General features: G+C 39.8%; 1 protein-coding gene across 1 annotated transcript; it reads right to left on the reverse strand.

Annotated features, from left to right (window-relative positions):
- Positions 1 to 1,097: 1,097 nt before the first annotated feature.
- On the reverse strand, positions 1,098 to 13,080 carry LOC306981022 (toll-like receptor 13; the record flags this gene model as incomplete). Its single annotated transcript, XM_079580568.1, has 4 exons — positions 1,098 to 1,341; positions 1,416 to 1,533; positions 5,504 to 5,649; positions 12,953 to 13,080. 4 exons carry the CDS (start codon positions 13,078 to 13,080, stop codon positions 1,098 to 1,100), a joined length of 636 nt encoding a protein of 211 aa, XP_079436694.1.
- Positions 13,081 to 24,145: the final 11,065 nt, after the last annotated feature.

Consider the following 24,145-nt stretch of genomic DNA (forward strand, 5'->3'; position numbering starts at 1 on the left):
GGATTTAAAAATGTGTTCAACTGTAGTACAATTTACTGGAAATACTGGAAAAGTATGCAAAACCCCTGTAATTAATCATCTGTTTCTGAACTATGAATTGTCTTTGTTATTTTGATCCGATAATGAGAAGTATGTTATGAATCCGGATTTATTATGTGATGTCCAGAATGTGCACCTTCAACCTTATGCAAGTGCAACACAAGAATGTTATGAACTAATGACTTTACTGTTTGGGATTTGCTAAGAGGAGCCGTTTGTTGATTTAATTTGCTATTAAGGAATTCCTCAGTCTGGAATTGCCGCATAGATCTCATGGTTAAAGCCTAATTATACATTAAAAATATTGTGCCGTGAGCAGTAGTTTAAGTTGTGTAACTCTGAAAGGAGAGATAGGGCCTTAAGTTATAACTAACTTCTTCCTACTCCCTTTGAGCAGCACTAACCTCTTATGTTGTGAATAATTCTGTATGTTATATGTATACTATACCTGTATGCATCTGTTGCGCAAATAAACAAACTAAACTAAGGAGGAAGAATCTCCCAAAAACACCTATTGCACGTGTTTTTAGTAGTAGGGGAAACCGGAGTACCCGGAGGAAACCTACGCAGACGCGGGGAGAACATGCAAACTCCACACAGAGTGTGTCCCTGGTGGGAATCAAACCTGGGACCTTCTTGCTGTAAAGCAGAAACAGCCACTAACCGCTGTGCTATACCATAAAATATATTTTTCTATACTTTTTTGTTATACCAGTAGTTTGTCTCAGAAAGTACAATATGACTGAAGTGCATTATTCATATTTTTTTCAACTCAAACCACATACAGAGTCCATTGAAACTCTTACAGGACAAAATAGGGATGTGAAATTCTGAGACGCTCTTCAAATAGAACATTACTCAAACCGTTATAGTGAAGTGAAACATGCATTTGTATTGAATCTCTTATGTCAAGAGATTCAATACAAATGCAACAAGTATTTCTCAAGTCAACTGTACAACAACTGTGTTTTATTCTAAGATGTTCAGACACAAAGCAAAACAAACACAAATGATAATCGAACAAAAACAGAAACAATTATTGAGATATTATGCTGCTTTTAATGATCCTCTTCTGGTTCAATGATGAGGTGTCTGTCGTCATTGGGGTTGTTGTCGGCGTTTAAAGCTTGGTGGAGTTTCTGCCAGAACACTCCCTTGTGCCGAGCCGCCTGAGGCCAGCTGAGGTACGTGCGTTTCTTGACCACTCGCCTCATTTGGTAATATGGAGACAGCTGCCATGTTGGAATATCCTCCAGGAACACCAGAACCAGGACGTCCTTCTTCTCATCAAACAGGCGCACACTGTTGACATAAAAGATGAATTTTGTTGCTCCTTTTAACTGTAGATCGACAGATACAGGGCTTAGAGTTAGTACCTGGCCATTTGGATCTCCCTGGAGCACCACTCACTCTGCAGATAATGTCGGCTGATCACACAGATGGTCTTCCTGCTGCCGTAGATGGCGTCTGTGATGTTCTCTACAATAGGTTTACCTGCAGAAATGTGCCAAGCTCTTGATGTTTGTATTTGTTAGCATGTAACACCGTTCTGTTAGTTTTGAAAAGCCTTGTACAGTCTCCCGCCCGGCTCGGATCCTCGAAGGCCTTTGAGCCGTCCCTGTGAGACTATACTGTAGTAAAAAGCAGCCATTTCATAAGCACTGACAGCCTCTGATTAGCTCTCTCTGCCCAATACAGCTTTATCGGGTCTGTGTTTTCAACGTGAGAACATCCAGCCATGTCAAATAAGTCCGTAGCCGAGCTGCTAACCGCTCACCCGGAGTGCATAGATCCAGTGAAAACAAGTATAGTGCACTAATAACGTCAATAAAGCCGGTAACTACATAAAGCAGCCTTTGAGATGATCACACACAGAGTCGGGCTTGACGCATTTGTTGTTAATTGCGGACTTTTCATCAACAATGAGTTGTAGGCGATTGTAACAAGCTAACGGGGCTAACCTGGAATAATCATTGTCCACTGGCATAAATAATAGTCCTCTATTCGGACGTATGGGCTTGATATGAGCTTAAACACTGAGAAGATCCTTGTGTAGACCATGGGTATAGTCTATAGTTAAAGATCTATAGGACATGGCAGTAGCAAAGTGGGACTAGCCCCAAAACATCAGCTCCTTCCTACGCTTCAGAACACATTTAAAATCACTCGCCCTGACGACTCAATCAATCAAGGGTTTTGTAAAGACCAATATCACAACAGGAGTCGCCTCACAGGGCTGCACCGGACATTAAGGCAATAAAAGAGAACAGAAAAGTCTCCATCGCGTTCGGTCTGAATGCAGTATTCAGCAACAGGAAGTGCGCTACACAACAAACGGAGTCATTTTTTGATCACAGCGCGCCGCTCAGTGGAGGACATTTTGGGAGAGCTGAACGCACCGAATTATTATTCATGTCCAATAAAACTCCAATAAAACGCCACTCTGTTTCTATGAGCCTTTTCACTTTGAAATGGCCTATGTAAAAGTCACTATATTTTGTTGCTAACTCGAGCTATTTGGTAAATTTGATGTTTATCGAGGGGGAAGAGCGCTAGTTCTTCCACAATCAAATACATTAGATTCAGGGCCGGATTTATGTAAAATGGGCCCCGGGGCTAAAGTTTTTCCAGGGCCCCTCATAATCAAACAACATTTCTACATATACTGTATGTCTGTCGGACTTCTTTCTCTCTACAATGAAAGTATAAATGAATATATATCTTTTTTTTTTTTTTAATTTGAACATGCAGAAGAAACATCTTAAACATAGCACTAGTTTTTTTTTAAAGGATCTATATCATGCTATTTTAGCCATTCCAAAGTTAAGTATAGGCATTTCTATGATATATTGTACCTCTACCACTATGGAGCACTCATTTTGTGATAAATATAAGTGTTTTCTGGAGGTATTTTTCAAACCCGGAAGACACAACGCTTCGATTCATTTAACTCCGCCCCCTCTCTCCGCACATACAACTTTACCGTAATATAAATAAACAGCAATAAGTGAAGTTACTTCACGATGCAGTTATACGGAGTTGACATCTGCAACACAGCTTCATAAATGGCTAACACACATGCTAATATGCTAACACACAAGCTAACCCGCGTTTGGACTGACTCACCGCTCTGGTCCATCGCTGTTTACATTATGGGACTCGCGTTGGTTATAAAAGTTAATCCACTTTGATTCTGGTGAAGGTTCACCAAACATCCATCAGTGACAGTCACCGAAAAACAATATTTTGGTGATAGTCGCTGAATCCCGGAGAAAAAAACAGCTGAGTGGCCTCTTCCTGAAAAGGGTTGAATATAAACTCCTCGTCCTCATAGCCAAACGCGCTTCTTTTTCTCCGTCCGTGACATGATCGTTAGTTAAGAATAAAAAACAGGTGTCCAGAGTAGGTAACGAGCTCCATCTTCACAGCTGCAGCGCAAACATGACTGATCTGTTCAGACGCAATGTGTTTGTTTTGGCCACAGCTGACCTGGAAGCACCTCGGGCACTTCCTTTTTTATTTTTTTTCAATTTTTAATTTTATTTCATTTTTTACTCTTTGTTTCTCACTTACGACAGAAATAATGAAAAAGCTGTTTTACAAATTAAAATCAGGCCGTAAGCATAGAATTAACACATTGCATTACAGACGTCGAGCACTTCCGTTCCGCTCTTACGACACAACTGAACACTCAGTCGTTCACCAGGAGAGGGAGGAGCAGCTGCTCAGAGAGCAGGATTCAGGAGGATTACTGAGAGCTGCGTGAATGAAGCCACAAACCACTCTGGGGGTGTTTTTAATAAGGAAATAGCATAACAACATGGCTAAAAGCTCCAAAAAGTCGATTTTGCATGATATAGGACCTTTAAATGACAAAAAAAAAAAAACAGTTTAACAGAATGACCCCAATTTGAGCTCCGTGGCCCTCGCGGAAGAACCTTTGCTACTGCCAGACTGGTGGGGGGGCAAATTTAAAAAGGGGGGTCTGAGATCTTTTTATTTTAATAGGTACATTAACATATGGCTCAGACTTTGTTTAGTCCTAGTTTAGTCCTGTCTTAGTCCTGGTTTATTCTCGGGTAAAAAAAAATCATCTGCTAAATGTGAGAGAGTCTGCAAAGAGAGAGGGAACTAGTTTACAGCCCATACAGAGCACACATTTTTCTCCGTATGCCCAGGGGCCCTTCAACCAGCTGGGCCCCTGGGCTTGGCCCCTGTAAGCCCCTTCATAAATCCGGCCTTGATTAGATTGGATAGATATGTATTGGATTTTTTGTCATTCACATGCATGTACACAGAGCAAAATCATTTTCATTTTACTCGCAAATATGTGTCTTAAACTGATGCTGAAAAAGAAGTAGTGCGACAAGCAGAGTGCAAAATGCATTGAATTAATAGAAAGTAGTATACATTAAAGGGATATTTCAGGATTTTTGACATAGGGCCTCATTTCCTAGTTATCCAGTGTTGCTGGTACCTGGAGATATTTTTTTTGTAATTCATGCAGTTCTTGTGTTTGAAGAGTTTCGTGGAGCTAGGCTAACGCAAGGCTAGCACATTTCTATGGTATCAGCTAGCCTGCATTAAAAACAGTCTGACCCGCTCCACAGAGCACCTGAGACAAATCACTTATAACGCCAGACTAACTATATAAATGAAATGTCTGTGTCGATAGAATATTTTTTGGAATATAACTGACCGCGCATCACATGAATGATCGCATTTTTAGGGACTATTTTCTAGCAGATCACTCCGCCGCCGCGTAGCTTATACAACCACGAAGCTGATGCTGCTCAAATATAAGGTATTTTAAATGCGAAATGGGTAAAATTATTCTATCGACACAGACATTTATATGGTTAGTCTGGCGTTATAAGTGATTTGCCTCAGGTGCACTGTGGAGCGGGTCAGACTGTTTTTAATGCAGGCTAGCTGACACCATAGAAATACGCTAGCCTTGCAGTAGCCTAGCACCACGAAACTCTTCAAACAAAAGAACTGCATGAATTACAAAAAAAATATCTCCAGGTACCAGCAACACTCTGGATAACTAGGAAATGAGGCCCTATGTCAAAAATCCTGAAATATCCCTTTAAACAAAGGTTCTAGTGCCACCATTCAGGAAATGATGTCGTCACAGCAGCAACTCACAGACATTTTTTATTCACTCCGTACACTGTTGTGGTAAGGGTGCAGTGTTACCACAGTTTCCCTTGGGGAAGTCTGACAGAAGCGCAGCTACACAAATCTGCACCAACGAACCCTCCGACCACTACCAGCCACTCACTCAGCCACGCGCCTGGTATCCCCTCACTGTCTCACATCGAAGTTCTAACCAGTTCCAACCCTGCTTAGCTTTTGAGATTTGACGGGAAATCCATTCACAAGGCGGCATGGAACTTCAAATTCAATACTTTTTTCACTTGTGGCACATTGTATAGAGTTGCTCATTAGGTGTTGTTACCTGGTTCAAAGTCTCTGTGGTGAAGACACAGCCTCCAGCCTTGTTCTCCCTCCAACGCGGGCAGCATCTCCTTGTAGACCCAGTCCTCATCGTGAACGTTAAAGGAGATGAACGCATCGTAAAGGTTACCGTCGCCCCTCTTTTTTCTTTTATCATAGCGATGTGCCAGAAAGAGATAGTATGCATAGACCAAATGAAATCTCAGAAAGTGAAAGACAAAACATACAAAAAGGAAAAGCAGAATCACACTAGTGCTAGAAGTGAAGCAAATTAATCCAACATCTATCCAACACGAGCGAGTGTCAAAGTTTAGGAAGATTTCCTCCTTTTGAGTGACAGGAGAGACACACTTGTACTGGTAGCCATTGACAACTTGTGTTTGGTTATTGGTTTGGGCCCATTGTTGAAAGCCAGCGTTAAGACAATCACATAACAGTGTGTTTTGTGATATATCTAAATAGGTCAAACTAGGGAGAGTTTGGAAAATAGTGTCATTTATAACAGATAATTGGTTATCACAGACTTTAATCACCTGAAGGGTCCTGAGGTTGGCCAGAAAATCTAGTGTGCTGAATTTATTGTGCGAGAGATCGATTTGTTGTAGTTTTGTGATGGGGTTGAACACCTCTGGAGATAGGAATGACAGATCACTGTTGGTGATGTCGAGGCTGGTAAGCTGAGGAGTGTACTTAAAAGTGTCTGGGTGGATTGACATTCGGAAGAAGTTGTCAGTTTTTAAGTAGTCAAGCGATTTGAGGCCACTGAAGAGATTTGGTGAAACATCAGGAGAAAACTTTGTGTCAGCATAAAGGAAAAGTGTAATCAAGTTTGGTAAACCAGAAAAAGGTGGATCACTTGAGGTGTTCTGTGGTGTTTTGTACAATAAGAATGAACCTAGATGTAATTCTAAATATCTTAAGGAATGCAGCCCTTCAAAAATCTCCTTTGTCATGAGACTTGTTGAACAGATTAGGCGCTGAAGACGACTAAGTCCCTCAAAAGCACCGTCGTGTGAATAAAAATACTTTGCTGACTTTAAATTCAAAACCCTCAGAGAAGACAAGTTCCTAAACTCACCTTGTTGGAGTAAAAAACGATCAACATTGTTCGTAAAAAGTAAAATTTCTAGTTTTGGCATGTTGACTCTGAAAGCTTCGTTAAAAGAACGAACAGAATTTTGTCCAATGTCCAGAGTATTTAAACTGTACAGATTTTGAAAAACACACTCGTCAAGTGTGACAATATTGTTTCTCCTCAGACCAAGCACGGTCAGCTTTGTTAAATTTGCAAAGTCAAGACAGTTTATCTCACTGATATAATTGTAGTCCAGAAAGAGTTTTTCCAGATTGAACTGTCCCCGAATAGCTAGTGGTACTTTTTGCAGGGTATTATGAGATAAGTCAAGAACCTGGAGTTCTTTCATTGATTTTAGTGATTGATCAGACAGTTTGGTAAAACTACTAGACAAATCGAGCTCAGTGACATGTGAACAACCGTGAAACATCTGATCATCTATTGTGCCCAGTATGTTTAACTTAAGATTTATTCTTTTAATTGACACCTTTGAACATGCAACTTGTACAAGACTTTTTAAACTTATTTGGGCCATAGCAGTTAGACTTAAGTCCTCTAAGTTGACAGTGCTGTTTAGCAAAGCAATAAAGGTTATCAGGTCAATCCTCCGAAGAGACAGTTTAGTTACATTTCTTAAAAAGGTATTGTTAGTTACATCCCACTCGAAGCTTTTTGTAGTTAAATCAATAGAGCGAAGATATGGAAAGATGTCTTGTTTGAGGCTAAACTTGTCTAATCGGTTGTAAGCTAAATCTAATGATTTAACATTCGATGTGTTCAGTCGAAGTTTATCTGAATCAAAGGATGTTAAATCATTATAGAACAAATAAATCTGTTCTATATTTGGAAGTGTGAAGAGTGGTGTCATATCGGTTGTGTTGTCTATATGATTTTCGTTCAATATTACCCGCACTAAACACAACAAAGGCTGAAACGCTTTTGGGGAGATTTTTGAGATACGGTTTCGACGCAGATCCAGCCCAATCAGTTTGCTCAGACCTACAAACATGTTATCTGTCAGGTTTGTGAGCTTGTTATGGGAAAGGCGTAAAAATTTCAGCTCTTTTAAATCACCAAAAGCATAGTCCTCAATATGGTACAGCTGATTATGCGTAACTCCCAAAGTGACGAGTTGGGTAAAATGTTTAAAATCTGTGACTTTAATCTGTGAAATATTATTGAAACTGACATCCAGTGCATTAGTGTTTAGTGGAATATCAGTAGGTACTTCCTGGAGTTCACCGCTTTGGCACAAAACACTCACAACTTTCACAGCGGACTCAATCGTGCAGTTCTTCAGAGAAAAAGACAGTGAAGAGGTGAAAAACAAAAGAGTTTGGACGAAGAACAAAGTGACAGCGTGACTGGTCATCTTCATGATGATTTGAGGGAACACACTGGCTCTTTATGATGTAATATTGTCTAAGGAACAAAAGAACAGATCAATGATTTTTCAATAAGTTTGGTTTGTTGTGTGTGTTTATGTCTGGGAAAAAAAGCTTTACTCACCAACTTTTTCTTGGCAGCAGTCACATCCGAGTGAACCTGGAATGAGTAATGTTAGACAGTTGAGAGGAGACGAATGTGGAAGCAATGCAGTGCTACTGCCTCCTCAGAGCCGCCTTAACCAATGGGCTATCAGGGGCTGGAGCCCAGGGGCCTATGGGTGCATTAAGGTGGGCCTGCGCCTCCTATGCGTTCATAACGCACAGTGCGTCAGGCAAAAAGGAGGACACCACATTAATGCCATTGTGATTGAATGGCATTGTACGGTATTCACTGTTCTATCAAACTCTTACCACCCGCCTAAACCAAATGCATTCTCTCCTCTCCTCCCGTGTAACGCCTCATTTGAAACCTAAGAACCACAAAACTGATCTTATTTCCACGTTTTTGCAGTGTTGTCCACAGAGAGGGAAGACTTTCCATTAATTCCTGCACCCACAGTGTAGGCTTTAAGCTTGCACCAGCTTTTGATTTTTAATTTTTAGTTGTAACTGGGGTTAGAAAACAATCTTTAGAAAGAATAAGAAAGAGTAAAGTGCCAAATGTGGGCATATGGGCCAAAAAGTGTTTGAAATGTTCACACAGGCCTCACATCTCCACTTCAGGTGCGTTCAAATGCAATGGAAAATACAAAGAAGCATCTACAATATACCTCTGAAAAATAAATACAACCCCTAAATAAATGATGCTTAAATGCGATTAATTGCGATTGATTAATTTATTACAAAGGCCATAATTAACTTGATTAAAACATTTTAGTCGAGTCCCACCACTTATATATATAAATTACTGTAAGGATGTCTTGGATATTTCCGGTAATGATACTTCTACACGTGATCGAAGTTCCTAATTTATTCAATACTACATTGTTTTGGGTGGTTGACCATATCACTCTTGTTTTGTCTCTTTATTGTGATCATTTCCTCATTGACAACAATGCAGGTCACTTCTATCATTGTTGTGGGCTGTTAGTGAACTCGCAGAAGCAGAGTCATGTGAATTGGATTGTGGCAACCAAGATGTAATGAGGATCCACATGTTTATGACAACTTGGGTTTTGGTAACATAGGCACGAGGTATGGAAATATTAAAAAGAAATGCAGTTATACAGCTCTTAGATAAGTCATTATTCTCAGAAAATCTAAAAACATACTGTTGTTATACATTAATTACACATGTGATTCCTTGTTGATCAGTAATCCATTATGAAAAGTATTGGGGCGCCATGACCCGAACAAGGCACTGCAATCTGACGGGATAATCAGCACAGGAATGTAAAAGCAATGAATGTACTGTTGACAAGGCCTGTGCGGGGCATGCAAATACAACAGGCAAAGAGGAAGCTGCAGCATCTGAGAATTCACTATTTAATGTATAAGTGAAGAAAGAACAACAGCAGCAGGTTTGCTATTGCAACAACATCATCACTAGTAAAACTAACCTTTCTTATGACGGTCTAACAAGAAATATATTGAATTCTTTGCCAGTTTTTGTTTCTCGTATTAATAACTAAATACAGAGATAGAAACTATAAATCAATCAATAAATACATTTCCCATTAAGGACTATTCTGTCTTACAATAACAATTTTAAACTTAGGGCTCTTTGGAATACTTTCAATCAAGAATTTTCACTTAAAGGGACTAGATGCAAGTTCGCCATTTTATGCTCACTACTGTCACCTCAGGTCATACGTGTAACTGCAGCTTCTATATTAAGCTCGTGCATGAGGACACTTCAGACCCGAATTAACACCTTTTTGAGTGACAGTGCAGGATTTTAGAGGCAGTTGTGGTGAACAGGTCTCATATAGGGGGAGGAAAATACTTAATTTTAACATTTTTAAACTCCTTATAGTCCCTTTAATGAGTGTAATCTGAAGCAACGTGAATGAAGTTGTAACTCTAGGACGGATTAAGTAAGTAATGTTTATTTATATAGCACCAAATTTCAATAGAAATACAAAGTACAGCTACAGTCACAAACCATGATGGTCAAAACAACCCTTAATCCACTGGAATTAAAACACTTTCTGAAATAAGTAGGTTTTTAGTTTGCTTTTAAAAACATCAACACAATCAGGTAAACACAAGGAAAGCAGAAGATCGTTCCAGATGGTCGGCGTGAGCACCTGGAAGGAGCGATCTGGTCCTGAACCGAGTGTAGGGACCATGAGCAGGTTCCTCAGCCTCCGGGATCGGGTACAAGGACACAACAAGTCTCTAATGCAGGAGGGAGCCTGACCATGCAAGGAGATTCAGCTCCTTTTTGTTTTAAAATGAACTCTTTTATCAGCCCCCTCCTTTCCTTTCTGGTTTTAATTTATTCATACTTGCGTCACCTGGAGAAAAGCAGGGACAATCTTACCACTTCTTCGTCTCCACAAGGCTGATGACAGCAAACCATACACATCAACGGTAAGAAGCAATTTCTGATTATTTTGATCTTTTCAAATTCATTTTACAATATTTAAGAATTTATAGAGTTCCTGTTTTTGAGCACTGAACAGTCATTCCATTAAATTACATTACATTTAAATCTGAACGTAGCCAGATGATATCAAATGAATTAAGTTATTTAATTAAGCTGTATCTGTCTTTTCTGTTTTCAGGTGTCAGTCGTCATCAATCAAATATTATGGAATCTCCTCAGGACTTTTCAAAGCACAAGGACATTATCCAGTCTTGAAATCTAAAGAGGGACTGACACTCCTACTGATAAGTTTCAGAAAATTTGGATGTAAGTGACTCTGAAGGGACAAGAAAACATTGCTCTGATGTCGGCTGCATAAGGAAGTAAAATGGCATCTCTTCAACCTAAAACCAAAAGTTGTGACTGTAACAGAAGTATTGCTTACTCAAAGTCATTTGAGAATCCACGCTGTAAGGAATACCGTTCCTCAAAATCCACTTGTTCAGAATCAACAGGCAGTTTGCATTGTCTGGATATTAATAGTTCCGCAGCCTCGTGGACAAGAACCAAGGACTACAAAGACAAAGTACATTCGAACAGGTTTTCCAAAAATGGAACTGGATCAGCAAACAGCCTAGACGTCAAGCACCGCACGCTCCCTGCTGCTTTTAAGACGAGTTGTTTTCTTGGACAGAAACATGGCAGTGAAACTACATCAAAAAATAACTGTAAAGTTGCACATTTTATAGACACGTCGAGGCTGAACGCATGTGCAGAGTCTTGTAGTTCCAAGTCGAGTTGGGTTGCAAAGAGCCTTGGTTCTGCCACAGGTAAGATGTGCTTTAACCTCTTACCACCCACGTTAACCCTTTAATGTTACTCCCTACACCCTTTTTTGTATTTTCTAAGCATTTCTTATTTTTTTTATAGACCTCTGAGTTACCTGCCTCAAAGGAATAGGCCACTGTTTTTACATACTGAGATATGTTCTTACCTTAGCTTTGACGAGTTCTTTAGGACCTGTCTGGTCTTCCCTCGTGCCTTCAGTCACGTAAACACAGCGCAGACGGCGTTAGCATTTAGCCTCTCCCTCTCTCCACTATAGCTCCAAAACAGGTCAAGATAGAAGCTACAGAGCTCTTCCATGTTTTCCCTATTTAAATATGGTTACGTGAAGTGTTACACTACAAAGTATAATTACACAAAATTAAACAATGTGGATTTTCTAAGTGGATAAAAGGGGGGACTATATTGTAAGGCGTAATAATACCAGGAGTAGTTTGGTATCCGCACAGTAAAGTGAAGATTACAGCGCGGATTTCGAACTACTCTAAACCTCCTCTAAACCAGTCCAAACCTGGTCTAAAACTGCTCCAAACCAGTCCAAACCTGCTCTAAACCAGCATAAACCAGTCCAAACTAGTCCAACTCCAACCTATACTAGCAATAGGCAGAATAAGAAACAACACATGATTCGATGAAGTGTGCTCTACCAGTTGAGCAAACTATCAAAGGGTTAACCGGACGCACTTTCTCCAGTTTGGCTTTACCCAAATCTGGAGCTAAAATGGAGTTTACAGCCTCTTAGCCAGTGTAACGCATCATTTGAAAGCCAAGACCTACAAAACTGACCTAAATATATTTTTCCTTGCGTTGTTGCTGCATTGACATCACTTTTTTTCCACATTGTTTTTCATCTCATTTTATTCCTCTTTTGTGGCTGTTTTCTGTCACTTTTTTGTCACTTTTCTATTGTATTTTTGTCACTTTATTGTGGCTTTTGTCGTCACTATTTTATGCTTTTTATGTTGCATTTTAATCCTTGTTTTCTTCTCGTTTTTGTCATTATTTTGACACTTATTTTCAATAACCTTTTAGATTTGGGTAAACCCTAAACCGAACTGGAGAAAATGTGCTCGGTTCAGGTTGGGGTTGAAAGGTTAAACCAGTGTTTCCAATAACTATGCAACTGTCATGACCCATTAGTCTAAATGTCTACTTTTTGCTTTTCATAATTTCTGAACATGCTGTTAAAACCTCTTTACCTCCAAACCGAGCATGTCTTATCCAGTTTGGCTAAAAGCTTCTTATTATTTGTCCAATGGGGTAATACTGGTATGTCCAATTACTTTTTACTGATTCTTCTTCTCTTCCATCCAATCATTTTCTGACTCCTGTGGTATTTTTTTGTTGGTGAGCAGTGAACTGTTGAAAAAAAAGTGAGACAAATAGCCCCGGTCTCCACTACCCCACATGTTGTACCATCAAAAATAAAACCAGCTTGTATGTTGGCTGCGATGCTCAGTAACTAACCACTCATCTTTTCTTATGATTTTGTTTTTTTTTAGCTACCTCCATCCCCAAAACTGGAACAAAAGCCGTGATGACGCTGGGAGGAACTGCAGCAAAAGCGATATCCTCTCCCAAACTCTGCAATGTTCACCTCTCAAGCGTTACCTACGACTCTGTTTTTGAAATGCCTCCATCTGAGACATCACATGTGGCTTCCCATCAGGCCTTGAGGGAGGCGGACGTGACTGGCAGCGGGGGCCTCCTGCCGTGCGGTTCCCGTCCACGGGGGACATTAAATACCAGCAGTGAAAATAGAAGCGTCCACACGAGGAGGAAGGTTAAACAAGAACGTTTTGCTTCTTTTAACAATTGTCTTCAAACACGCGGCTTCAGTGATGCATCCACCATGACTTACAAAATGCAAAAAGATGTGGGAGTCCAGTCTGGAGTTGACTTTAGTTCTACTGCTACGTCTCCCGGTCTAAACAGAACCAATACTACGGGTGTGCATGGTGCTTGGTCAACTCATCCCTGTGGCTCGCCCTCCCTGTGTAAAATCGACCCCCGAAGCCAATCAACGCTTTTAGATGCGACGAAGCAGGTCAATTCGGCTTGGTATCTGGCTCCTCTGCCCGAACCGCAACGGCGATCGAATCAAGACGATGAAAGCTCAGATGAGAGTGGTGCCGACGGTGAAGGTCAAGAGGAACAACCCCAAGAAGTGGCCTGGGACGAGCAGGGCATGACTTGGGAGGTGTACGGCGCCTCCGTGGATCTGGAGTCTTTGGGCGCCGCCATTCAGTCCCATCTCGAATCCAAAATCAGGGAACAGAAGGACCACATTCGAACCCTGAGACAGTCGATCTGCTCTGAAAACTGCGTCAGAGCGTTACAAGAGGAAGCCAAGAATAAACGAAGAGGGTTTCTGGGCTGTTGTTCCAATGATCCTGATACCGACGACTGAATGTTTTGTAAATATATCCCTGGTGGTTTATGTAGTTTCGCTCTGATGTCGATGGTTGACTTGGCTTTTATTGTAGCCAGGGTTGGACTGGCAGAAAAAATCGGCTCGGGACTTTTAGGGTCAAGACCAGCCCACATAGTAAATGCAATAGTCGAGGCCTTTAGCAATACAATAAGCCCTTGATATAAAACAGTATAAGCTTCAAAACTGAGGACAATAGCTGCATGTTGTTTCTGCCGAATTCAAGCTTACACCTCAGAGCACTCACAACTTTAACCTCTTAACTCCCGCCTGAACCGAGAGCATTTTCTCCAGTTCAGCTTTACCCAAATCCTGTAGGCCAGTGTAACACCTCATTTGAAAGATAAGACCTACAAAACTAAATTGATCTTTTTCCTCACATCATCAGACTTTTTTTGTTGGGCAGTCATCTCATTTTTCGTCAAATTTTTCTTTCATTTTTTCTCCATTTTTTTGTCACTTATTCGTCAAATTATTCGCATTTTTTTTGTCAAATTCTTATCACTTTTTTGACCATTTTTTGTCACTTTTTCGTCCATTTTTTCTCAATTTTTCGTCAAATTTTTCTCACTTTTTTGTCAAATTGTGTCATTTTTTTGTACATTTTTTGTCACTTTTTTGTCAATTTTTTCTCACTTTTTTCACATTTTCATCCTCGTTTTCGTCTCAGTTTTGTTGCTATTTTCACACCTTTTTTCCAGAAGCTTTCGGATTGGGGTAAAGCTGGAGAAAATGTGCTCGCTTCCGGTGGGAGTTAAGTTAGGTTAATCTTGTCATTTACAACTTGCTGGAACATTTGTAAAATTACTAAACATTCTTAAAATACACGTTTCGGTAAGGAGGGTCCCTCTCACGAGTCACGACACAAATAAACTTCACAAAACCAACCCAATGATCACACCAAGCGCTTAATTTTGGAACGCATTCCCCCAATTTTCAGTTTTTCAGGGTAAAGGATCCGGGAAATATTTTGGTGGATCCGGCAACGATTTGATCTGATGTAATGGGGTTTAATGAGAGTGTTCCTGCAAATGTTTTGGCCTGTTCCCCAAATCCATCACTTCAGACCAAAGGTTTTCCCGAAACTAATCATTTACAAATTAACCTCTTAACTTCCACCTGAACGGATCCCATTTTCTCCAGTTTGGCTTTACCCTAATCAAAAAGCTTCTTGGGAAAAAAGCACCAAAAAATGAGAAGAAAACATGGATGTAAACGCAATAAAAATGTGACAAAAATTCAACAAAGATGTGACAAAACGTGACAAAAACTCAACCAAAGAGTGACAAAAATTCAACAAAAATGTGACAAAAACTCAACAAAAATGTGACAAAAATTCAACAAAAATGTGACAAAAACTCAACAAAAATGTGACAAAAATTCAACAAAAATGTGACAAAAATTCAACAAAAATGTAAAATGTGACAAAAATTCAACAAAAAATGACAAAAATTCAACAAAAAAATGACAAGAATTCAACAAAAAGTGACAAGAATTCAACAAAAAGTGACAAAAATTCAACAAAAATGTGACAAAAATTCAACAAAAATGTGACAAAAACTCAACAAAAATGTGACAAAAATTCAACAAAGATGTGACAAAACGTGACAAAAACTCAACCAAAGAGTGACAAAAATTCAACAAAAATGTGACAAAAACTCAACAAAAATGTGACAAAAATTCAACAAAAATGTGACAAAAACTCAACAAAAATGTGACAAAAATTCAACAAAAATTTGACAAAAATTCAACAAAAATGTAAAATGTGACAAAAATTCAACAAAAAATGACAAAAATTCAACAAAAAAGTGACAAAAATTCAACAAAAAAAAGACAAAAATTCAACAAAAATGTGACAAAAATTCAACAAAAAAATGACAAAAATTCAACAAAAAAATGACAAAAATTCAACAAAAGAAGGACAAAAATTCAACAAAAAAATGACAAAAATTCAACAAAAAGTGACAAAAAACTCAACCATAAAGTGACAAAAATTCAACAAAAATGTGACAAAAACTCAACAAAAAAATGACAAAAACTCAACAAAAATGTGACAAAAATGTGACAAAAAAAATAAAAAACATACAAAAGGTGACACAACACAGCAACAACACGAGGAAAAAGATCAATTTTGTGGGTCTTAGCATTCAAATGAGGTGTTACACAGGCCTATATAATAGCCAAAGAGGACAGAATGCATTTGGTTCAGGCGGGTGGTAAGAGGTTGCACTGATCACACTGTAGATTTAGTTAATGAAATGGCAAAACTCACCATGGAGTTAGGGAGGTGTGGAGTGAGGATAGAAGTCTCTAAAAAGCAAAAACATTGTAAATCCTGCCCGCACTGACGACGAGGGGTTAGGAGGTGCAAAAAGAGAGGTCTGAGGTTGTGGGCCCTGGAGGGTGTTAGCTACAATCAACTCTTTTCACTTAAATCACCAAATATGTTGTGAGGGGCATGAGTAATGTTGTATCCAAGAGGCCCATTGCTCATTATATAGAATCATAACTCAAGAAAGAGCCAACAGAGGGGAATAAAAGGCATCAGATAAACCAAGTGGATGAGTTGTGTAATTGTCATCAATTATCTGAACGTCAATGGTATTACAGTTTCTACAGTGGGCCGGTGTGATGCAGTACTGGTTCACTCATCTGGTCTGACTGGCCCAAAAGTACCTTGGCCCACCGGGGAAAACTCCCGCTGATCCCGATGGCCGGTCCAGCCCTGATGTAGTCTCACTCTTCAATGTGGGGATTCTGAACCCCAGACAGCACAGCATGTTAAAAAAAAATGATAATAAAGCTTAGGCATTTCCAATCAAATTTAGCAGTGAGTTTTATTGATTTATAGATGGGTGGCCGTGTCACTTCCAAACTCTTCATGCTCGAGCTGTGGATTGAGAAAGGTTTGAAATCATGAATACTGTTGTGTGGTTTTTTTGCAAGTCTTAGGAAAATATATTTTACCTTTAACAGTAACCCAGGTTTTGTAGCCCATTCCTAATCTGCGAGTCGAACAGTGGAACATGCCTTCATCAGCTTTCCTTATTCCTTTTATAGTGACGGTGCCCTTTTTACTCGCCCTAATGTAGACGCGAGTATACAGACAGTTAGCACATGTTGAATTCGGCTAAAGCACAAACTCAGACATTTACCCTATGGACCTATAATTCACATGAAAGACTGCATTTAAGGGAGTAATCTTTTTAGTCCTTTCTTCCTGTTTCAAACAACGCAGCGTCACGTCATCCCCCTCGGTCACTGGAAGGGTCGGGGCCTCCAAGATGATATTAAACACTGTAATCACACGGTTTGTTACTCAAACATACTTATTTCTAATGTAATGTAGTGTAGCGTACTTGCGGTGGTGGTGTTGAGAAGGTTGCTTTTATCTCCAGTTGAGGACTCGCACCAGAAGAGCTTGTGGTACCAGGGACTAGTCATGTTCCTCGTACAGGACAGGAATCGGGAATCGGAGAGTTCTGGATCTCGACAGTAATTTATCTTTTGTGTGAACATGTCAAACCTTGAAAGACAAAATATCAGTTTATTAACTCTGGTGCACCTTTCTTTGCCGTCACAACTCGTTTCTAACCTTCTTCTTATTGACTTTATTGTTTTGTTTGTCAGCTGCATCTGCAAATGTGCCCACAACAACTTTTCTTTCAAGGGACAATTAAAGTGATAGTGTGGAAGTCTAAATGTCTCTCTATCTCTATCTCAGCAGCTAATCAGAGTCTAGTCTCCTCCTGCATCGACCAATGAGATGAGCTTTTCCTGTGAACCAGCCTGTCAGGTCCAATCAGGAGGAGGGGGAGGAGCTTGTTCCTGCTCTCCTCATTTTCCAAACTAAGAAGTGCTTCTGATTAAAGAGGGAGGAGTTTCATTGTTTACTTTCAAATTTCACCCTCTCTCCTCTAGGGATGCACTGATTCGCTTTTTTGAGCTCCCGATCCGATATTTTTGACACTTCACATGGCCGATACCGATACAGTCTTTTTGTATTATAATATTTTTATATAACATTTATCATTATATATTATTGCCCATGGATATTACAGTACTGTTTCCATTTTTTTCCCTATAAACATGAAAAGAAAGTTTTTCAGAAGCTGGTGTTAGTAGGCAAATCATTTTTTTATACTCCTCTGTGATGTGGATGTTGTTCTGTTATGCTTAATTGTACAGTTTCTGTGATTTTATTTTGGCAGCATCTGAATTCTGTTTTGAAATGTGTCTTGTAAACCCACGAGGGCTGGGCACTTATGTGCAAGACACAATGATAAGAATTAATCAAATCAGTATCCTAGCTTAGCGATAGCATCTGTGGTCCTGGATCTGCAGCGGCTCCAGTTTGCAGGTTTGCCACTGTGCTGCGATAAACCTCGAAGCGCTGCGGTGCGGTAAACCTGCAGGCTCCAATCCGAATCTAAAAAAGCCTGATCGGCTACCGGTACATCCCTTCTCTCCTCACTTTGCAAACTTACAGACTATCACTTTAAGGTTCACTTATTCACTCAACCTTTGACCCCTTAACTCCCACCTGAACCGAGCACATTTTCTCCAGTTTGGCTTTGCCCCAGTCCAAAAGCTTCTGGAAAAAAAGCTGTGAAAATAGCAACAAAACTGAGACGAAAACAATGATGGAAATGTGACAAAAAAGTGAGAAAACATTGACAAAAAAGTGCCGAAAAATGGATGAAAAAGTGGCAAAAATGTCACAAGAAATTGACAAAAAAATTGACGAAAAATGACAAAAATGTGACAAAAAAATGACAAAAAATGGATAAAAAATGGACAAAAAAAAGACCAAAAAAAGACAAAAAAATGACAAAAAATGACAAAAAAAACACAAAATAGTTACAAAAATGAGTTGACTACCCAACAAAAAAATGCTGGGGAAAAAATCTGATGACGTGAGGAAAAAGATCCTCTCGGTTCAGGCGGGAGTTAAGAGGTTAAATATATGAGTTTAGTCAGAAAAGGCCGCCTTTATTATGTATCCTTTGAGAGCACAAATACTTTGATTCTACTACAAGGGGGTAAATTAAATGAGTAACTATCAAAAGTAACTTTAGCATATTTCGTATTATACATATACAACATATTATACATTTCAAACTCACCACTTTATTTTCCACTGGCTTTGGTCGTTGGGCAGCTGACAGCCTATTGTCACCGTTTCATCGCTGAAAAACTGGGTTCTTTTGGGGCTGACAACATTGATGGTCACAAGTGGAGAGTCAGCTGGAGATAGTTAAAAATAAATAGTTTTTAGCAACCTATAAAGCCCAAGTTGTTCTGTTTTTATTTCAACTTCATCATCGTCGTCCCTTACTCTCCACCCAGACAAAACGATGAATGTGATCAACTGAGACATTGGGTAGAGTCCCATCGTCCCAGCAGGTGTACACCCCGGAGTGCTCATGGGTCACGTTCATCAGGGAGTATCTAAAGCCTTGAGAAGCACGCTGACTCAGCAACACCTGCAACGTAAGGACAAGATGAGACCAGTTAATCTTTTTTTTGGACTTTTTAATAACACGTCACAATTCTCAAACCGTCTTGTTGTTTTCCTCATTGACTAGCTGTGTCCAGATCAGCTGTAGATCCATGTTGTTGCTGTATCTGTGAGTGTCTTTGGTAACGTTGCAGGTCAGTACAGCATTGTCCCCGGTTCTCATATACCAGGCTGGACTCACTGCATCGAAAAACGTATAAATATCCTCCTGACTGCGCTTCCGTTTTATCACTGTGGACAGAAACCAATTTGAATCAACTTTACCAGTTTGAGAATACTGGTTTAAAGCAGTATAATGCAGAAAATAAATGTACATAGCTTTTTTCCCCCCTATGTAACGTATTTTCCGGACTTTTGTTGCGTGTTACTGGTTTCTTTTCCACTTGAAAATTACGACGTACGACCTCAGAGCGTTCCATTTGAATAAAGTCATATGTAACAAAACGGCTAATGCTGCAATAGTTAACCCCGTAACTCCCACCTGAACCGAGCACTTTTTCTCCAGTTTGGCTTTACCCCAGTCCAAAAGCTTCTGGAAAAAAGCTGTGAAAATAGCAACAAAACTGAGGCGAAAACAATGATGGAAATGTGACAAAAAAGTGAGAAAACATTGACAAAAAAGTGACGAAAAATTGATGAAAAAGTGGCAAAAATGTCACAAGAAATTGACAAAAAATTGACAAAAAAATGACAAAAAATTGACAAAAAATTGACAAAAAATTGACAAAAAAATTGATAAAAATGGACCAAAAAAATGACAAAAAAATGATTAAAAAAATGGAAGAAAAAATGACAAAAAAAATGTGACAAAATGTGACAAAAAATTTACAAAAATGTGACAAAAAATGACAAAAAAGTTACAAAAATGAGTTGAATACCCAACAAAAAAAATGATGGAAAAAAAATCTGTTGACGTGAGGAAAAAGATCCTTTCGGTTCAGGCGGGAGTTAAGAGGTTAACTCATACGATGCTAACGTTATATGAACGTTTCGTAACGTTCAAAAAAGTCCAAAAGTAACGTTCACGTTCATGCAGTGGTTTTTGCAACAGTTTTATCATTAGCTGCTCCTCCACTAGGGGCCGCCATTACCTAGTGACTCATCTCGCTGCCAAACTCGAATCAGTCTTATCTTGAGGTTTCCAAGTTTAGAAGTTTGTACCACTTCGAGCGGCGTTCCAAGGCATTTCTCCAGGGAGGTGGGATAGTTACCAGTTAAGTACTTTTTTCCTAGTTCGGCTTGGTGTGCGACTTATACTTTTTTTTTTTTTAAACTTATACTTTTTATGTTTTCTGTAACATCAACCTGCCCATTGTGCTTCCTATATCCTAAAAATTAATAAATAAATAAATACTTATACAGAGTAATAATTTCACATGTTATTTTCACACTGGCAGCCGCTAGAGGGCGCTCTAGGCTTGTGTACCAGTATCTGCTTCTCCTGTACAACTGAACATTTAGTAAAGGGTAATCAAGCAGCAGAAAGAAAGTTTGGAGTGAGCAATAAACTTGTGAGGGACTGGCAAAAGCGGAGAATGAAGAAAACAAAAAAAGCTAATCGCAAGTTAAAAGCTAGAGCTGCGGCGAGAGGGACGAGTTTGCAAATGGGTGCTTTAATTTGTCATTGTGTAGCTTCAGCATGATGAAAGTTTATGTAGTAGAATAAACGAATATGTGTTACCAGCGTTTGTGACATTGAGGACATCGCTCATTTGTCCCGCTGAGGACTGGCACCAGTAGGGCATGTCCACAGAGTAATCAGATCCAGAGAAGGTGCACGACACAACGTTTTCCTTTTTGATCTGACCGGGGCATTCCTCAATAATCCCATCAATGTCGTGACAGCTGTGGACACAAACAGGTTTCTTCTTACGCGTTGAAGCTTCGCTAAACACGGGCAGTATGTTTGGGGCCTTACTTACCCTTACAGATATAAGAAGTGTAAGTATAAGTATAAGTTAGACCCACCGCATGATCTTCCATTGAGAGTTGTCATCAGGGACTCTGCAGCCAATAGTCACAGTTGTGTCAACGAAGTATTTGACTCTATTCACGCTGATCACCTCAACACTGACAGATGCAGAGGGATCTGTATGGGTGAAAGCAAAACTTAAAGAGGGGGTATCATGCTTTTTTCAATCACATAGCACCAGTCTATATCACACTACAATGATGACCAAACCTTCTGTTGGTCTGTAAATGCAGTAAATTAGAATAACTGCCTTGTATAAAATTGCTCGGTTGTAGTGAATGTCTTGAAATAGGCCTCTGTCTCTTTAAGAACCTCTGACTCTTTCCGACACGCCCCCTCCACACTCTGTCTGTGGCATCAGTGGGGAGGGGGTTCTGCTGAGGAGCAGTGGTTGGTTACTCGGCTGGTGACGAAAGCTCGGAGGCGTCTCCAGGAGGTGGGGGCGTTCCTAGGAGGACTCAGGCAAACCTATCCCTAAGATGGCCGCCATCAGAGTTTTTACAGATTACTCAAAAATACGTGAATGTGCCAAGGCAACACTTCAGGCATGTTTTAATGAGGGGACTACATAATAACTTGATGTAAAGCTTGAAAATGTCGATTTTGCATAATACCCCCACTTTAAAGGATCAGGCCAGCGTTTATCCAATACTGAGATATGTTCTTACCTGAGCTTAGCTATACTTGGATCGTGTAACCACTCACTTCACCCCTGTTTGGCCCCATAGAGGAGAGGAGGACCAGACAGGTACGCATCAACTCATCAAAGCTCAGGGAAGAAAAACATATCTCAGTAAGTATGGAAAAACGCTGTCCTGTTCCTTTAAAGCTGTTTGTTTGTGACATTTTTAAGGATGAATCTATTTTTTTCCTGAAGATAGCTCTGGATGACAGTTCTTGAGTTATAATACTACCTTTTGACCGTTGTTGACTAACCTTTTACCCAGACAAAGTCATGCAAATCCAGAGTGACGATATCCGGGTTGCTTCCATCATTGCGGCAGGAGTAAATCCCTCTGTGTTCATAAGTGACAGGGCTCAGAGTGTAGGAGATTCCTTTGGAGGCTGTTTCAGTCACCACGACCTACCACAGATACCACAATGCTATGTTTTCATCGCTAAAGCATTGCTGGAGCCATAACAAAGGCCACAGATCAGGTCAAAAACATCGAGTTGGACACTTAACCTCTTAATCCCCCCATTTTGTCCAGTTTGGAATGACATTAATCTAGCAAAAAAGTGGCAAAAGAGCGACAAAAACGTGCTGGATAAGGAACAATAACACAACAGCATAAAGCGACAAAAATGTGATGGAAAAAATCAAATTAAAAAATGGCAATTTGGGTAAAACTAAAGTGTTGCATTGTTCCTTCGTCAATCTAACTCAAGGAAAGTTTATTTGCTTTGCACACGTTGCTCTAATCTGTTTGCGTGGGTGATTTTTTTTATGTTTCTTACCGTTGTACTGTTGTCTCCAGGTTTGGTCCAGAGCAGCTGTAGCTTAGCTTTGTCGGCTTGTTTGTGTCTGTCTTTGATAACTTTGCAAGTAATGACCACTGTGTCACCAACAGAGAGATCCCAGCCTCCAAAGACGGTGAAGTTAATTCCTATGGGATACCGCTGTGTATCTAAGAAGGAAGAAGTTAGGGCATTTAGATCCCAGTTATACACTATCAAACGATCATGAGGAAGAACAATGGTACAGATCAACGTTCAGGAAAAGTATTTGAGCTTCATGCACACATTTCAATGACTCCTAATTTGTGAAGTCAGACTTACCATGATGCACTGATTGATCGCTGGTAACATTCAGGTCGCCCAAACACAAATGTGCGCTCAATACTGAAATGAAGCATTGCAAACATGTAATTAATACTTATAGGGTCTATAACTTTAGAGTTTTGACAGAAATAAACTTACACAACAGCCCAAAGAGTCTCATCTCGACAATGTTGCTCATGGAAACTTCATGTTCATATACTGGCCCCTGCATAGATAGTATTATTGAACTGTTTGAACTTTGTTCTCAAACATGGCTTTGGGAGGGGCCTCACTGGCTGTTGTCCGGACCTGTGAGATGTGATATATTTTGACATGTGATAAAGCTGATCAAATATACACTCTAGCTATCAATGCAGTTCATGTTTCTTTTTGTCATACCTGAATGTTTGCTCAGCGAGATCTCCATAGCTTCCAACAAAACATGTATTCAGTTTCTCTGTCCTCCCTCTTCTTACGTGTGCTCCTTCTTGGATGAACATATTCTCAATTTAAACAATCCTTTGAAAACTTCCAGTATGATGAGAAAGGTTTCTTTTGACTGCTATTTTTTCAGTTTCTTTTTTATCTGAAATATAATTCCAAGCACTTCCAGCTGAGTCTTCACATACCCTCAGGGGTCCCCATACGCCCTGTTGGGAAACACTAACATTTAGGTTTCGTGTCCTAGAGTTCATGGGCATGACTTAGAGAGCAGTGAACTGAGAGAGGAGGGTCACAACTAATGGCCAAGGGTAGCAGAGTTCTGTGACTACAAAGCTGGGGGCCGCCATTGTTGCAATACATCCATCTAACGGTGGTACAAGCTAGTTTTCCATCACGCGTTTTAAACAACTGTAAAGCCTGGTGCCTAATTTTGTTAAACTTTCTACAGCTAGATATTTCTCCTGTGATAACGCTGGGTGAGGTACAATTATAGAAACCATATTAGTGATTGACAGGCCGTTGGCATCAGAGCTAAAGGCGCGGTAATGACCAAACAAGGGCCGAGTCTACAGTGAAGATCCCGCCCTTATGCCCTTTTAAAGAGGGGGTATTATGCTTTTTTCAATCACATAGCACCAGTCTATATCACACTACAATGATGACGAAACCTTCTGT

The sequence above is a fragment of the Gobius niger genome (assembly GCF_951799975.1).
Source record: "Gobius niger genome assembly, chromosome: 21".
NCBI classification, from domain to species: domain Eukaryota; kingdom Metazoa; phylum Chordata; class Actinopteri; order Gobiiformes; family Gobiidae; genus Gobius; species Gobius niger.